Below are 17816 nucleotides of genomic sequence, written 5' to 3' on the forward strand. Positions count from 1 at the left end.
TTTTTTTTTGTTGTTGTTGTTGTAAAGCTGTAAATTTGAAAATTCACGGTTAACTAAAATGAAACTACAATGAAAACCATTAAGAATTTCAAAGAGCTTACAGATACTTGTGATTAACCTTTACAGAAACATAAAAGATGATTTTGGTTATGACCATTACTATTCGTTTAGGGCGGCTTTGGCATAAACCTTACACTGAGTGGTGGTCTAAGCACTGCACATGTATCAAAAGGCTTTGAAAACAAATAAATGAATTTCCCAAAATGTTAAGCTATTGCTCTTACCATAATGAAACAATCTAAACACTGATTTAAACAGATATTTATGCCTGTGTGTTTGCTTGATAGGTCCAGAAAGAGGTCCACATGCAGTGGTTGAGGTGGCAGGAAAGGAGTTACGGGGTTGTGTCTCCCGCTCCGAAAGGCAGTCAGATGGACACGCCTTTCTAGAAGCCCGAGATGCTTTTTGCTCCTTCCTGCAGAACCTTTGCTGAGTATTTGCAGAGAATCGCTTCTGTGCACATCATAATTTCTAACGAGCTGTACGTAGCACACACAATAAAAAGAGGTTGTCGAACATGCATCAGTGAAGCCGGGGCCTGGAAGTCATTTCAAACTGATTCACTGACTGTTCTCCTTCAGTCAGATTGAATGAACTGGGGTGAACTATCAAAAGGAGAATAATTCTGAAATCCCTTGACATTTTACACATCCTACAAGCGAGCCTGTCAGTTTCCATCTGCATTTCCCAAAGGGCACTATGACAACTGAATTAGAATTTGAAAGATCCCTGGAGGCATCAAAGGTCAAATTAAAGAATAATAATTTTGCATAGCCCATCAATTACGTAACCATCAGTTAGCAAGTCATTAGGTGTTGTTGTTGTTTTTATTAACCAGGAAACTACATATTATGATTAGCATTTGCATTTTAGATGCTTAAATAAGTATATTGAAATCTGATAGCCTGCAGGACACTACATATGAAGCTGTAGCCTGCTGCCAGCTGACGCACACATGACTCACCTCTTTAATCACTCAAATGACAATTAAAATGTCTTATTCTTAATGGCTTTCTTATTGTTCATTGGTATTTAAATATTATTCGGCACATGGGGGAGAGGTATTGTACAAGTTATGATTATTTCTTTGGTTTTTTGCCTCTTTCTTTTATGTATTCACTCGGCCTGTTTTTATTTAAGAATGAAAACCTGCACACTCAACCTTAAATGGCACATCGTTGAAATGCACTACTCTGCAGACTTTGAAGGTTAAAGTTAATGCAGCATGTTGTGTTCTGCCAAGTTGTTCAGTCAGCCAAAGTGAACAAATGATCTGCATCTCCACTGCCATCTGCTATCAGCACAAAAATGTGAAAAAAGCCTTTTTTAAAATATAATGTTTAACTTTACATGCTAATGTATTGTCGAGTGCTTTCACCTACATGGTAAAAGAATAATATTAATACTGCACAAATAAATATGCTTTTTGCATCTTGTTTAGTGAAACGAAAATCAAATGTAAGATAAAAACATCATAATTGCCGCTACTTTTCATGCCTGCAATGTGTACATGTTATTTTGTGTAAATTAGCTCTTATCCTTGACGTGAATGTATAAACTGTGAGACTGTTCCTTTATCACCACCTCTTACTTACTGTTTCAACTGAGCCTCTTTCTGTGATCTTTTAAAACCTTGTACCATGTCTGACTTCTGTAGGTTACAGCATAAACACTTTTACTCTGTGTAATTATGACTCTGCAGTTTCTTTCATAATGACAGAAAGCATCTGCTGCCAGCTACAAAATGTTTTAACACTTTTACGCCACTGCAAAGATGATGGGGTATCCACTTGCCTAAATACTTAAATAATTAAATCTGGTTTGCAGTGTAGCTTGTATCACCTTTATTATAACATAGCCATTAAAATGTGTAGAAGTATGTGTTCAGTTCACATGCGGGTGGAGAAGTGAATCAACAGAAACCATTAGAAAAATTCTGATGGTTTCCAGTTGGGAGAAACAATTCAAATAATCATGACCCATTAGAGGTTTCACATTATCACCGGCTGTATTGTGTTTGCTTTGATGGTTTCCATTATTTCAACTACATACAAAAGATGCAGTGCTTTCTACGCAGTGGGAATGGGTGAGGAGGATCCCAAATAATGGACTTTGAGCAATTTAATTAATTTAATTTCACTAGCTGGGACTACATCCTCACTTGGCAGCATTTCCTGTAGATAATGTATTGTGAATTAAGGCTGCAGTGTAGTAATGGCTTCAGAGAAGACTTGACTGGGCAGAAGCCTGTGGGCTAATGAAAGGTGAATGAACGGAAAAGGGGAGGGACACAAAAGAAGAGAACAAACATTGTAGAGCAGGAGGGTCATATGTAGACAGAGAACCAGAAGGGGGGTGTATGAGGGGTGGTCCAGATAAGTTGTCTCCAATTATCAATATATAGAGATTTCTTTTAATAGAAAACACAACAGTTTTCTATTTTTTTTAAGTTAAAATATTATTTTAAAGTAACACCAAGAACGAACAAAGTAAGAAACTAGGAGACAGTTTCTGTGATTCATTAGATTCACCCTTTATTAAAGTGACTACTGAAGCAGGAACATAAAGGTTTTCTTTATCATGTCTGTCTGTCACTCACAGGAGAGACATTAAAGTAGTAGGTCTGATGTGAGCTACAAGATGAGCTCTGTAAAAATACTTTTTTTTTAAAGCTGTGACTGAAATGTGCACAGAAAAAGAGGAAAAAAGCTTTATGGGAAAAATAACAATGAGTCAGTGAAATTCAGAGAACTGTGAATTGTGAGGGTTTTTTCACTCAATATCCTGAAGGAGGAGGCTTTTTAAGGGGGGGTCTGTGCTTCACTCTCCTGTGAGGTGCAGGGTGCAGTGGCCTATGTGGAATGCCCTGTAGGGTTGTTTTTTGTTTTTTTTTTTACAGTTAAGCCAAATGATTAGACCCCTTGAGAACCCCAGTTATCACAGTCCCAAGTTATCACAGAACTATTTCTAAACCATCTGATATTTGCATAAGGTGAGCTGTAGCGGTTGAGCTTTCATCTTTCGCTCTGATTCTACTTTGGCGTGTTTGTATGAACCGCCCAGGGAAGCTGAGCTGCAAGGATTTGGCCTCCCTTGTTCCGGGGCTCGTTTATGACATCCACGCCAGGGTTTAAAGCAGGGCCACCTAGACACAGCCTCCAGGCCAGCCTTTTGCTGCCTGTTTGCGGTGATTTGGGATTTGTGGAATGGGAAGTGCAGAGCTCCGGGACAGGATGTGGAGTCACTGCAGGATCGTACAGCCCCCCTATTCTTGACAGAGCTGGCGTGCGTCTGCATGAGCACCTCGTCTCTGCAGAAGATCCACTGTAGAACCGGATCGCTTTGTGGCCTCTGGAAACCTCAGTGTTCCCGAGCCCTCTACTTAAGAGTAAATCTAAACCCAGGTACGTCGATTTACGCGACTTCTACGCATCTTTTGCTTCGCACCAACTCACAGAAACAGTTGGTCCCGCATTTGTTTTTATCGCCTTCTATTAGCTGTTCTCGCAAAGAGTTTCGGGATAATACAGATGCTGCCAAAACTGATCTTCTCAGTTAAATTAGACACATTTCAGTGTGATCTGTGGGTGAAACTGCAGTTGATGTAAGTCTCTTTTGTTCAGTGCAGACAGCCTCGGGGGTTAACTTAATAACAGAGTGCTCTTTCCCCCCCTCGTGCTGTTGTTTTGCCTGCCCGGACATGCACTGTGTGTCTGTGTGCCTCTGTGTTTTCAATAGGTGAGCACCTTTACAGTAACTATGAAATGCTCTGTGTCATTTTATCTATTTTTAAACTCTGGTTTATTGATGGCTGAGTAACCTCATCTTCTCCTCTTCCTCTCCACACAGATTCAGGTGATGGCTCACCTCTGGACTCTCCTGTCAGCAGGCCTGCTGCTGATGTCCGTGGCTGAACCTCTGAGCAGCCCTCAGGAAAATGACAACAAGTTAGTGAAACACACAGTGTTCACTAAGAGCCAGGCAAGTGGTTTAGGAAGGCTTCTTACATGTATGTTAGTCTGACAGCATCACACTAGAAATAAATCTGTTTGTTGCCTTTTCCTGCTGCAGACCCAGGTGAACGAGAGTGCACTCAGAAATGTCAGTGAACCAACACCAAGCCACACACCTACAACCTGTGAGGTTTTTTTGAGTTTTTTTTTGTCATTTTGTCTTTTGTTGTGTTTATTTTTTCTCTCTTTTGTTGTGCTGTGTCTTACATTTCAGCATTTCCTTTCAGCAGCTCCCTCTTTTTCTTTGCATTAGCAGCTCCTTTGACCACCACAACTTCCCCAAACTCTAGCCTTGCTCCACAGTGTCCAGGAAACCAGCTGATGCATGAGAGCAGCAATGTCTGCATCTGTCCATCCATCATGGTAAAGGATGGTGACAACTGTAGTTGCCCCAAGGGCTTCACCTTGGAAGGAGCAGCCGAGTGTAAAGGTAAGAAGTGATTAAAACTGGGAAAGTGCTTTTTGTAGAACTGGAAAATCACAAAAAAAATAAAAATGCTTTTGACATCTTTGAGTTTTTAACATTTACAGCAATGCAACACAACATAAAGGTACGCTACGTTACATGAGCCCAGTGAACAAAATTGCACGCAGGCTCATTTAGCCTCTCTTGGAAAATATTAATGTGTATTAGTATCACGGTTGTGTTTAAACTTTTAACTGTACTGCGCAAATTTTCAGAAGCAAGCGTGAGTGATGAGAAACAAGCTACCAGCTGATCTAACTGCATTATAATTTATTTACAAAACTTTAGCATTTAATATTTCAGAGCTGTGTTATATATTATTCATATATTTTTGTCAGCTTGACATCACCATGTAAAACTGCAGGTGTCTGAGTTAGATTAAGCGTATTATCTCTGTTGGACAGATGTTGATGAGTGCGAAGGAGAGAGACCAGGACCATGTGACCTCCATGCCAGCTGCATTAATAACCCCGGCTCTTACTCGTGTAGCTGTCTCCGTGGTTACCTGATGGGTTCTGACGGGTGCCAGGGTTCGTCAACCTCTGTGTGTGTTTTTCTATTTGTGTGTGTGTTTGTGGGGGGAAAAGAAATGTCCGATGCAGGTTTTCAGAAATTTTTCACAGCGCCTCTTTAGTATGATCATAATTTACGTGTTTCTTATGGGTCTTGCAGATGTTGACGAGTGCGCTTTGGCCGCTGTGACAGGCCTGCAGGCCTGTCAAGGCGAGGCTGAGTGCAAAAACACACCTGGCTCCTTCACCTGTTCGTGCCATGAGGGATATGTAATGGCTACAAATGGGCGAGGCTGTGTAGGTGAGGTTAATGTTGAAGTCTGGTGTGCGTTTTGATAAAATATGCATGTACATCCAAATGTATATCAGCATAAAATACAGGCTGACACGCTACATCATAACCCGGGATGACTTAAATGTTTGCATCTGTTAAACTTGGCCATTTATCTTATAATTTATTGGTGTTACTCCTCTGTAGATGTGGATGAGTGCAGCTTTGAGGAGCTGTGTCGCCGCGAGCTGGGAAATGTGTGCGTTAACACTCCTGGCAGCTTTTCATGCCAGTGCCAGCTGGGCTTCAGAGCAGAGACTGCTGCCTGTGTCGGTAAATCATTAAACATCACCACGACTGAAAAAGGCCGATGTCCAGATTTGATCTGGTGTTTTGAATTTTTAACACACTTCATTTGAGTTTCTGCAAAGTAAGAACTTTGTCTGACAGAGAGAAATGCTTTGCAGCAAGATACAGCTTCAATCTGCTGCTTTGCCTGCTTATATATGCTCCTGTCCCTCTTTCACCCTCACGTTAAAGGCTGATTTCCTCTTTTGTTCTGTAAAGAAAAAAAAAGAAGTCTGTTCACTTTCTTTTCGACTTCTTTGCGCCCCTGGTCCTCCAGCACATCCTGTGTACCCAGGTTACTCTGTGTGCCAAGGCATGATGTGCTTTCTGTGCCTGCTTTTCATGGCTTAAATGTTCATAGTAACATCTGCGCTGTGCTTGATTATGTACTATGATTTTACCACTACTGTCAGAAAGTAGCAATGTTAAATGGACTAAAGGGGAATTAAAAGAAGAAAAAGGAAAAAAATCTATTACCACAGCTTCCCAAAGTGGTTCAGTGACAGTTATTTAAAACAAGGCTGTTGACATGAAAATGACTTCGTACCTTTATTGCTTGCCAGTAAATTAAGGGAGTGCTTTGCAGGAATTAAATTTCCTTTTCTCTAGATGAAATAATTTTTAATTGCAAATTGCGTCAACAATGCATAGAAGAAGAAGTCATATGTTATATCCATGTCACTAAACTATTCTGTCCTTTTGTCTCTGTCCCAGATGTGGATGAATGTATAGAGAGTCCCGTGGCGTGTGATGGACGGAGCGTATGTGAGAACACGCTTGGGAGCTACGAGTGTGTTTGTCGACCGGGTTACCGGGGAAACGGCACACACTGTGAAGGTAAGCAATTAGTGCTGACGTCCCTCCGTGGAAAACTCTGTTTCCTGTGGACGGGGTCAGCTTCCTTGTGTGCGCGTGTTTTAATGCTTGCTGTTATCCCTTCCATTAAAATTATCCCAAGTGGTAGTACAAGCTTCACTGAATAGAAATGAACCGGCTCTCTGTCTGTCTTCAGATGAGAATGAGTGTGTATCTGGTGGTCACACGTGTGACGCCAACGCTCGGTGCGGTAACATCATCGGCTCGTATTTCTGTCAGTGTTACCAGGGCTTCAACGGCGATGGACACTCTTGTTTTGGTGGGTAAGGGGTGGGTGTGTGTGTTTGTTGTTATCCACTTGTATCATGTAAGCATTACTTTCTCTGTATGAGCATTACATGTGCTTGTTTACAGACATTGATGAGTGTGTTGTGAACAATGGTCGCTGTGAACACAACTGCACCAATGAGCCAGGAAGCTACAGCTGCCAGTGTGCCTCGGGTTACCAGCTGGACCCGGACAGACACAGCTGCACAGGTAAAAGGCAGGCTGTAGTAGGATGTTATTAAAGTAGGCATGAGTGAGCATGACTTTTTCTTATGTTACTTAAAAAAAAAAAAGTTTGACTTTTTAGAAAATAGGCTTCTTAATTCTTGCTGTGGGTTAACAGTTGTACAACTTTTATTATTGTGAAATGTGTTCTATAAATAATCAGAATCAACTCGTTTGTGGATCTACTGAAAAAGTAAGCACACCCTTAATGTAAATACTGGCCAATTCCTGAGATGTTACTCCGTAATGCACAGTGCCACATTTGGTAAAGATCAAACACACCATGTGTGCAAATGGCTAATACAAACTGTCAAGCACCATGGTGGATGGTGCTTGACAGTTGGTATACGTGAGTTGATGATTTAGGCTTGTTTTGCAGCCGCAGGACATGAGTCGACCTCACAGCTAAAGCTTGGCTCAAATTAGGTCATGAAACAGGGCAATGATTCCAAGCAGAACAGCAAACCTACAACAATGGAGAGAAAAGGAGAGAATCGAGGTGCTGAAATGAAGTTATTGCTGCTAACAGCGGTTCTACAAGCTGCTGAATAATGGGGTTTGCTTACTTTTTCATTTGACTGCATAGTCTTGTGAAAATGTTATTTGTCACATGATTGTGTCTACCTGTTCCCCTCTGCTTATTCTCTAAAGCTCCATATAATCCAAGTATTGGGTATATTGTTTGCATTAACTCTAAAATGTGGGCTTTGCTACTGTCAGAGGAGTTTATTTGTTATTGTGACCAAATGTAGTCCAGGACAAAATTCAGAAATTTAGGATGACCTCTGATGATGATGATGATGATGATATAACACCGTCCAAACCAAACAGATTAAGTGAACAAACAGGAATGGCAGCAGAAGCATGCAAAAAAATAGATCGGGAACTACAGCTATGGATCAAGACCTCTGTTATTACTATTATTGTTATTATTGTACAGTCTGTATATGTCAAATCTGATGTCATACACATTTTTATTAGATCCTTGCATCATACTTTTGCTTGCAGTAAATGTATGAAATTGCTAATGTGTCACAGTGCATGGCTGTGAGACCTTTAAACTGCCTTTATTATTGATGAGTGAAGTAAAACAAACTGCAGTCTAAAATGTGCTGCACCACCCACCATAACAGCCAATCAGATGGGCAGTACAGTAGTTAAAATGTAACTGTCCTCTTCATTTTAATTAGTTACACACAGTAACCATTAAATTGAAACCTAAACACAGTTGCTGTATTTCCTAGAGACGAGGTTCTAAGGTCAAGTCATAGTGCGGCTAGTCAACAGAGGGCAGCAGAGATCATCTCTGTGGGCTTCTGCATCATTCTCAAAAGACATAGCCATTGTTGCTCTCTCCATTCAGTCACTCTGCACTTAGCTGGTATTCCAGGTTTGTGCAATTTTGTGCTAATAGAATTTCAGATGTTTATTTCAAGTCTAAATGAGTCCTTGTGCTGAACCTATTTCATGTTTTGCCATGGCGCAAGAGTAATCTAAATGTTGCTGATCTCTCCAGATGTGGATGAGTGTGTGGCACTAAATGGGACTTGCGAGCACATTTGCATCAATACTCAGGGCTCTTTCCACTGCTCCTGCAGACCCGGCTACCAGCTGCATATTGATGGCCACACCTGCGTGGGTCAGTCGCTCTTAAACACTCACTGCTGTTTACCCAATCATTTTCGGTCATTTAAACATGCCAAGCATCAGTAGTAATCTGCCATGAATATGTCTTATCTCTTGCTAATTATTTTGGTGCATGTGATTCTGGTTTTTCTTGTGCATATTTTCTGTGCAGACACTCTGGAAGTAGTTGTCCTGAGGGCACATTTTGGAAAATTAGTGAGATGAGAAAGCCAGACTGTGAGGAATCTGTTGCATGCATAAGAGAGAGCTGTCCAAACATGATGTTTATGATCTGTGTGTTTCTGTGTGTGGGTTTGTGTACATAGACATCGATGAATGTAAACTCCAGAATGGCTGCTGTTCCCACACCTGCACTAATTCTCCAGGGGGACATACTTGCCATTGCCCCCCTCCTCTGCTGTTAGACATAGACAACCTAAACTGCAGGAGTAAGTTTGATTACAGAGTTGACATTACAGTCTTTTGTGTACAAAAATATATAATTATTAAAAAAAACAAAACAGAAGGTAGGCACTTCTTTCAAATCTGAATAAAAAAATCTTATTAAGAATTCTTGTCCTGGTGTTTTAACACAGATTTTTCATCAAGATCAAATCTTTCAATGTGACATGACACAGCTAAATATGTTTTTTCCTTCTGATCAGCAGTCAAAACAAGCATAGCACCAAATTTCCCATTTTAAAAGCTGAAATAGCAAGTTCACGCAGTCTTCTTTATCGTTCAGTATTTCTGTGTACCAAGCTAAAAATTATTATTTTTTTTTTTACCCAAAAAGATGCTACATCCTGTAAGCTGAGAAATGGTGGTTGTGACCATATGTGCACTGTAAGGGCTGAGGGCCACGTTCAGTGCAGCTGTCAAGCTGGCTGGCAATTGGACGAAGACGCGAGGAGCTGTGTGGGTGAGAGTTCATGTTCACTGCCAGCACTTTATTATTAGCTGAATCACATGGCGTTACTATCAGCAAACGTACTCTCGAAAGCACCAATTTGTTGCGATCTGGTTTGTGTGCACATTCCTCTGCGCCATATCCTTCTGGGTAATAAGAAAATAATGTCATTCACATAGATTACAATTTCAAGTTACTTTTCTCAAAATTTCGAGTTTATAAGTCAAAATTTTGAGAAGGATTTTGAGTTATGGAAACAGGCTTCCATAGTTATGAGATCGTATCAGTGCAACAAGCCCTGATAGCCTTTTTCATATAACGCCTAATATCAAAATAATAATTAAAATGACTTTACCATCTCTTGAATCCGGCAGAAATACACTCACCAGCCACTTTATTGGGTACACCTCTTTAACTGCCCATAAAGGAAAATATCTAAGTGCTTCTAGGCATGTAGACCAAAGACTGTATAAGACATTTTTTACATTCACGGATGCAGACGTGGTCAAGACAACCTGCTAAAGTTCAAACTGAGCATCAGAATGAGGATGAAAGGTGATTTACATTACTTTGAACATGGCATGGTTGTTGGTGCCAGACAGACTTGTCTGAGGGTTTCTTAAGCACATCCATCGCTGGGGTTTGCAGAGAAAGGTCTGAAAAAGAGAAAGAGGGTGACAGTTCTCTTGGCAGTAAAAATGCCACGTTGATAACAAAGGTCAGAGGAGAATGGCCAGACGGCTTTAAACTAATTGAAAGACACCAGTAACTGAAATAACCACTTGTTACAACCAAAGTATGCAGACGAGCATCTTTGAACAAACAACGTGTAACCTTGAAGCAGATGGGCTACGACAGCAGGGCATCACTCTGCCACTCCTGTCAGCTGACAACAGGAAACTGAAGCTAGAATTCCCACAGACCACCCGTCTGATAAATCTTGATTTCTGCTGTGAGTAATTTAGCATAAACAAGAGGAAAGCATGGATCCATCCTTGTATCAGTAATTGCGGCTGGTGACGGTGCAGTGGTGTAGAAGATGTTTCCTTGGCACATTTTGAACCCCTTAGTATTAGCTGAGCATTGTTTTGTATACCTGAGTATTTTTTCATGTCCATCCCGTTCTGACTTCTCATAGGATGATGCGCTATGTGAGAAAGCTCAGATTATGTCATGATACATAATCATAATGAATAGAGCACCTTTGGGATGTCGTGGAATAGGCCCTTCACATCAAAGATGTGCAGCGGACAATTCTTCAGCAACTGTGCAATGCAGTCATGCAGTTGAGACCCAAAATCTCTGAGGAACGTTTTCAGCACCTTGTTGAATCTGTGCTTTGAAGAATTAAGGCAAAACCCAGTACTAGCAAAAGTGGCTGATGACTGTAGATTATCCACACAGCAATTTTGAAAAGGCTAAAGAGCCAGAGAGGCTTTCAGAGATTAGATCGGCTTCTCATTTGCGTTGCATTCGCCATGTGATTTCTTTTCATGAAGCTATTCATAAAAAAGGAAATTTGATAGTTTGATAGTCTGTTATGGACTAACGACTCCCTTGAATGAATACAGAGGCGGGCCTGCCTTGTCACTTAGCCAACCATAAATTAAGCAACTGTCACGTAGGTTTAATGTTTAATTGCCCTCCTTCTGTCTTCTGTCATGAGATGTGAACGAGTGTGAGGACTTCACTAATGGAGGCTGCGAGCAGCTGTGTGTGAACCATCCTGGTGGGTTTAACTGCACCTGCAAGGAGGGCTATATAGTTAGAAAAGATGACCCCACCAAGTGCCAGCGTGAGTCAAACATAATCTTATGTAGTGTTAAGGACTTTTTAAAAATCTAAAAATAGATTTATTTCAATTCCTTCACTTATCTTTATTAGCCTCTCTGCCTTTCCAGCTGTGTGCGACCCCCCTTGTCAGAACTATGGAGTGTGTGTTGCCCCGAACATTTGCGACTGTCCTCCAGGCTATCCTGGAGTGGGCTGCTCAGGTACAATAAACGTTGCACATAATATAAATATATATATATATATATAATTAAAATGTTTTTTCACAGAAATATAGACTGTGCAGATTAAATTAAAGTTAATTTGTGTCTCTTTGTGCACTTTTCGGTGTGCTTTGAGGTTAGTATAAGGTTTTAATGCAAAGAGGAGTATTATAGCCCTTTTCGTTGCATGTTTCAGCCATGTGCTCCCCTCCCTGCGCTCATGGAGGCACCTGTATGCGCTGGAACGAGTGTTTGTGTCTTCGCGGCTGGACAGGAGCAGGCTGCCACACAGGTACACTGCCTTTGGGGATCAGAGGGACAGGTGTTACATCAAATAAATAGAGTGGACAGTGTTTAGAAGCACTGTTTACATCGATGTGTTGCCCAGAAAATGCTTTTATAAGATGTTCTGCACTCACCTAAGACAAAGAGGCACTGGTACATATATCCATGCATGTATAAATGCATGTGCACAGGTGACGTGTGTGTCACAATGCCATTTTCTTCTGGATTCGACATCTTGATTGTTAGCTTTGACTTTTCTTCGTGTCTCTTCTCAGCTGTGTGTGAGTTTCCTTGTGCCAACGGTGGTCGCTGTGTGGGACCTGACACCTGCCAGTGTCCCTCCGACTACACTGGCCCCCAGTGCCTCTTGCGTGAGTAACATAATACAATAAATTATCCCAGGTGTGTAGGCACCACCGAGATCTACCCATCCACCTGCCTCCAAGCAGTTTCTGGTAAAATATGGGCTATAGGATGGCAGAAAAACAAAAAAAGCATGAAGACATTTTTCTGCACAGACTGCGTGTTACTATATTATTTTGCATTTTGTAGCCCTTTGCACTCCTGCCTGTCAAAATGGGGGAAGATGTGTGGACGTCAACAAATGCACATGTGTTGGTGGATGGCAAGGAGCTCGATGCCAGATAGGTGAGATCAGTCATTCTCTGTTACTGTATCTCTGTGTAGCTTTTCCTGCATAATTAAAATATATTCAGACTAAAATATGATCAAACCATGTTTACACAGTAAGTTACAAATGATCATGGGTGTAATTTTAACAACCACTTGTGTTTATTTAAAAAAAAACAGTAATATAAAGCTTCTCATGTCTTCAGATTACTTTCCTCTATGCAGCGAGTGTGATTTGCTTCTGTGCAGCTGGAGGCTTTAGTGTGATATTGGATGTGAAATTAGATGTTGACACCAGTGGATGCAGCATGGTTTCTCGTGGTTTCTTCTTCTCCCTGTTGCTTGCTGTTTGTTTCCATTGTTGCACTACTCTGCTGTTGTTGTTGTCGTTGACCAAATAAGATGAGATGTTTTTCATTCGATGTGCTTATGGGTGGAGAGAAGCAATCATGTGACGTATTTCTGGACTCTTTCTCTTATATTTGAAATCAGACACCGACAAATATGCAGCGTTTATTGTTCCATCCTGTTTTGTCACCTGGCATTTCAGAGCATATTCAGTAATTATTGAAAATCTTCACATTTTTCTTCTGTGTCAGTGGTGTAGAGCTAAGCCCTTCAATCATAACATGCGGCGGTGTCTGCCAGTGCATAGCTTCATAATCAACACGTTTCTAATGTCCAGACTTTCATCTGGAGCTTTTCTTTCTCCAATCAGTAACAGTGTTTTTAAGTGGGAAAATGTCATTACTGTGGTCTCTGTGTCTACCCGGCCAGCCCTGCAAGGCTACATGTGTTTTGGTTTTGCTCTCTCTCATCGCTCTGCCTGGGTGGAGCTCACTGAGAGCTTCTGCTTTTGGCCCGCGCACCTGCTTCTAATCATGCACCGGTGATTCATCATTAGGGCTGGGTATCGTCACTGATTTCTAGAATTGATTCGATTCCGATTCACAATTCGATTCAATTTGATTTGATTCGGGGAAATTTTGCCTCAGACAGTCAGAAATATCATAATTCAGATCATGCATCAGTACATTTCCAGGTTTTTATATCTATAAAAAGAAAGCTGACATTTGTGAGACTTTATCAAAGGTGTGAGCATCACAGCAGATGCCTTTGTGTCAAAGTAGCTGAGGATAAAACACATAAAAATAAATATAAAAATATTCTGCAGTAGATCAAAAACGAAAGAAAACCATTAATCAACATATGAACATTACCTGATGCTGCTGAAGTGAAGCAGAGCAAAGTTACAGAGGTTTTAGAGACACAGCTGAGCGTTTCGCAATTTTGCATAATTTTAAAAAGTTTAAATTTGTTCAGTATTGAACAGCAGAGATGAGGCTTTGTTTTCGGAAGTTAGTAAAAGGAAAAAAACAGCGGCCGACAGCCTGTAAACAACGGTAGACTTGTGCGAATAATGCAGGAAAAAGATTTTTAGACGGGAAATTGTTCTTGAAGTATACAGAGAGAGAGAGAGAGAGAGCTCTGCATGAAGTGTGATTTTTATCGTGGTGGAAGCAAAACAGCAAAAGTCAGAGTGAATTCATGACGATGTTTATGTGAAGCGTAGTTTGGATCTTCTTTTGCTGCTGGTTCAGTCAATATTGTTTCAAGAGAAATAAAAACCTGCAGCTTCAGAATCAGCACAAAAAGGACGTAAACACAAAGCGCAGACCACTTCTGTCACAATTACATCCCTTTGGCTATAGTCACATATTCATTCCTACAAGAAAACACAGAATAAGTTGCTCCATACTTATAAGCGGAAACACCGTCCAGCCTTTTGTTCTTACACTGTTGTTGATAAATATATGTTCTGCTCATTGTGTAATTTATAACTGCCCAAATCCGCTCCATGTTTAATAAGAAGACTCAATGTGTTTGGATGTATGCATTCTTTTTTCTGTCTTGATCAGAGCCTGTTGTGTGCCAGAAACCTTGCATAAATGGTGGCGTGTGTGTGGGCCTCAACCGGTGCCGCTGTACCAAAGGTTTCACTGGAGAGCTCTGTGAACAAGGTTAGTCCATGAGTGTGGAAGAATGTGTACATATACAGTATGTGTACAAAGGATCATGCTGTGTGCTGTGTCTGCAGCGGTGACTACACCCTGTGTGCCACCCTGTCAACATGGAGGCACATGCAGCCCTCACAACACTTGTACCTGTCCCGAGGGCACTGCAGGCCTGCGCTGTGAGAGACTGTGAGTATCAGTAACTTCTACAGCATCCATACATAACATATCTCACAGAGTGAAGTGCTTTAATGGGGTGATATGGTACTATTAGGTCTTTAGGTAAGATAAGGTCTGATTATTCAAGACCTTGTGTTTTATGAGAAGGATTTTAAATTGAATTCTGGATTTAACAGGGAGCCAACAAAGAGAAACCATATGAGAGAAATTTGGTTCCTCTTCCTAGTCCCTGTCAGTACTCTTGCTACAGAATATTGTATCAACTGAAGGCTTTTCAGAGAGTTAATAAATCCATGGTCAGATGCAAGTCTACTGCAAGAAACTCAGACACAAAAGTACAGCATTGAAGTCACTGCAGTTTCCCCACATATTCACAGCTAATTGTAACACCGGATAGAGAAGCTGCTATTTTGATTAACAACAGAATTAATTTCTCTCACAAAACTACAATCACAGAAAGACCCAGAAAGAAGATGTGTACTCATCAGCATTTATATTGAAAACATTCACCTCACAATTGCTTATTTAATTGACCCCAATAAACATGATTCCTCATTTGCTGTCACGCGGATCCTCCAGTGTTATGGGCTCCTCTTCCAGCTTGTCTGTGCTATAACGTGATGCCACCAAATCACCTTCACACAAGCAATATTAAATGTCTCGGATTAACATTTCCCCCAAACTGTAAGCGCTGTTTAGCTTCAGTTAAAGTCTGTCATTCAAAGTGGTACAAGATCATTTACATTGTTGGTCAAACTTTCCTATTTTCCTTTAAAAACAAAATATTAATCTTTCCTAAAATTAATTATTTTCAGTGGACCTAATTTGTCCAAACATAACGTGGTGCAAATTTCATAATTCGACATTATCAATATTCTTTTTGGAAAAACAAACCTCCCCATATAAAACTCAGCATTACAAAAAAATTGAGATATCATCGAGGATTTGAAATCCCCAAATTTGAGTTTTACTAGCTTGCAAATTAGCCCCAAAACATCAATCAGTGCCTTGAAGTAATTAAACAATAATAAACACAACAAACCAACAGGACAAAACTAAAATCATATGCAAAAGAAAGTTTTCACAGGACTCTGTGAACACAGAAATAAAAAAAAGTAGTAGCCTGGCCCTGTTAATCAAAGGCCTTTTGATTAACTGTTAATCAGCGTTACCAGCATTATTGTCTGGAGCATTCAGGCATGTGTTAACACATTGCCACAATCTTCCCAGGAGTTATAGAAATTCATACTGAGGTCAGTCTGTGCATTTCTCAGAGCTTTAATGGGTTGATACGGTACTATAAGGTCTTTAAATAAGATGGGGCCTGATTATTCAAGCCCTTAAAATTTATGAGAAGGACTTCTCACATAGAGAGAAATGTAACCCTCTTTATGTCTATATTTCTTCAAAAAGTACATGGCAGCACGGCTTAGGTTTGCAAAGTTGCATCTGAACAAACCAGAAAACCTTTGGAACAGTGTCCTTTTGACAGACGATTTCAAAATGGAAATATTTGGTGATAATGCACCACTTTTGACATAACAATCCCAGTATATCAGAACAAACACGTGATACTGTCAAGCACAGTGGTGGAGAGGTGACGATTTCACCATAAACTTCTCTGTGTACCAAAGTGTTCTTGGGTCAAATGTGAGGTCATCTGTTGTTCTCAAGTTTTTCAGGTACAGCACTTTACTGCAATACATGTCTTGTGCTTATTTGTGTCCTAGGACATGCCCAGTGGTCACTACAGTAGTGAGTATGGCTCGAGGGGTGAGGAAAGCATTTAGGGAAAGCTACGTTGACCGCTGTGGACCCTTCGGAGTTCAGCTTTGTACTAAATACAGGTAAGCTGTTTTTCCTCCTGGATTCTCCAACACTAATTCATGAAGTATCTGGCAGCAGTTGCAGCTTTTCCTAATCACAACATGGTTTAATTTCCTGTCAAAGAAATGAACTTTCAAGGACTTTACTGTCAGCTATTCTTTATGTAATTACTTTTGCACTTAACTGGATTAAATATGCTGTGAAAGTATTTTTAAAGCGTTTCCAATAACGCAATTAAAAGCGAGGCTTGACTGAGTTTAAGATGTGCAAATGATTTAACATATGTTAAAGGTTGTGTTAATCCAGTTTGATTAGAATACAATATCACACAGTTGTGTGATTGTGTTTTCAGGATAAACCAGGCACGTGTATACCTGCAGGCCTACAGGGTGGGCTACAAAATCCAGTGTCCACAGGGGAAGAGCACATAAGCAGCGCTGGATACAGTGAAAGTGGTTTGTCATAAGAAAATGTCATCCTCCAGACAATCTTTTGGTCAACACAGGAAGATAGAAACGGACTGATGTAACATCATATGTAAAGTGCTGAGGGTGTTGCAGCTTCTCTGGGAGAAGTCTTACCTGATAATCAGCCTCTGTGTTGAAATTAAATTACACTTCTGTCATAAAGAAGGTTTATAATGTCTGTGAAATCATGTCAGCGATTGAATAAAAATGAGTTCACATCAACAAATATTTGAAGATTTCAAGCACGTAGATGTTCGAACGGGACAGTTTTTGAGTATTTCTGTAGTCATCTCAGAGTAGATCTCATGACAGCAGCAGTTTTATTGTAAGCCATGTTATCACTGTAGTACTGATAATCAACCTTTTATGAAATAAGCACAAGTTCAGTGTTTGAAATTCCTGTAAAACATTAATCAGCTTGAACGTATATTCAAACGAACCCAGTCACCTCCATGGATCGGTCACTACTCAGATAGCATCCAGCCTGTTTTTTTTTGTTTTGAGCTCTACTCATGTTTTTTTTTATCTAGATTAACAATGATAGCAACATAAAAAATGCCTAAAGTGACAAATTCAAAATAAACTATTGCCTATATTACTGCTCCTTCTTTTGACAAAGGAAAGCATGTGTTTTATACTCCTAACTAGGGATGGGTATCGTTTAGGTTTTATCCGATACCGGTGCCAAATCGGTACTTTCGAAACGGTGCCGGTGCTCAAACGGTGCTCAAACCGGTGCTTAACGAATGGAGAACACAAAATTGGTCCAAAAACCTCTCATGTTCAGCTGTTTTTTGTAAAAAGATAACAATGTTAGCCTTTTCTGCAGCTATGGGGCATATAT

General features: G+C 40.4%; 2 protein-coding genes across 3 annotated transcripts in view; both read left to right on the forward strand.

Annotated features, from left to right (window-relative positions):
• The window catches only part of ghrhrl (growth hormone releasing hormone receptor, like), a 25581-nt gene extending 23854 nt beyond the window's left edge, over window positions 1–1727 (forward strand). Inside the window, exon 12 of the mRNA XM_005734142.1 lies at window positions 348–1727. Within this exon, the coding sequence (XP_005734199.1) occupies window positions 348–449 (102 nt within the window). The 3' untranslated portion in view covers window positions 450–1727. The remainder of the gene's footprint in view (window positions 1–347) is intronic.
• A 1309-nt stretch (window positions 1728–3036) lies between these two features.
• On the forward strand, window positions 3037–17558 carry LOC102216134 (fibrillin-2). Of its 2 annotated transcripts, none has more exons than XM_005734123.2 (22): window positions 3037–3464; window positions 3910–4041; window positions 4132–4198; window positions 4327–4503; window positions 4944–5069; window positions 5212–5352; window positions 5530–5655; window positions 6385–6507; window positions 6683–6805; window positions 6901–7023; window positions 8555–8677; window positions 8991–9113; window positions 9461–9586; window positions 11241–11369; window positions 11476–11568; window positions 11765–11860; window positions 12129–12224; window positions 12406–12501; window positions 14403–14504; window positions 14582–14687; window positions 16409–16525; window positions 16858–17558. In XM_005734123.2, exons 2-22 carry the CDS (start codon window positions 3919–3921, stop codon window positions 16934–16936), a joined length of 2415 nt encoding a protein of 804 aa, XP_005734180.1. In that variant the 5' UTR covers window positions 3037–3464; window positions 3910–3918; the 3' UTR covers window positions 16937–17558. The 2 variants fall into 2 exon arrangements, with proteins under 2 accessions (XP_005734180.1, XP_005734181.1); XM_005734124.2 differs by having other exon boundaries at window positions 4330–4503.
• The last annotated feature ends 258 nt before the right edge of the window (window positions 17559–17816 follow it).

Source organism: Pundamilia nyererei, unplaced genomic scaffold (genome assembly GCF_000239375.1).
Source record: "Pundamilia nyererei isolate P.nyererei 1_Seehausen unplaced genomic scaffold, PunNye1.0 scaffold00056, whole genome shotgun sequence".
Taxonomy (NCBI): Eukaryota; Metazoa; Chordata; class Actinopteri; order Cichliformes; family Cichlidae; genus Pundamilia; species Pundamilia nyererei.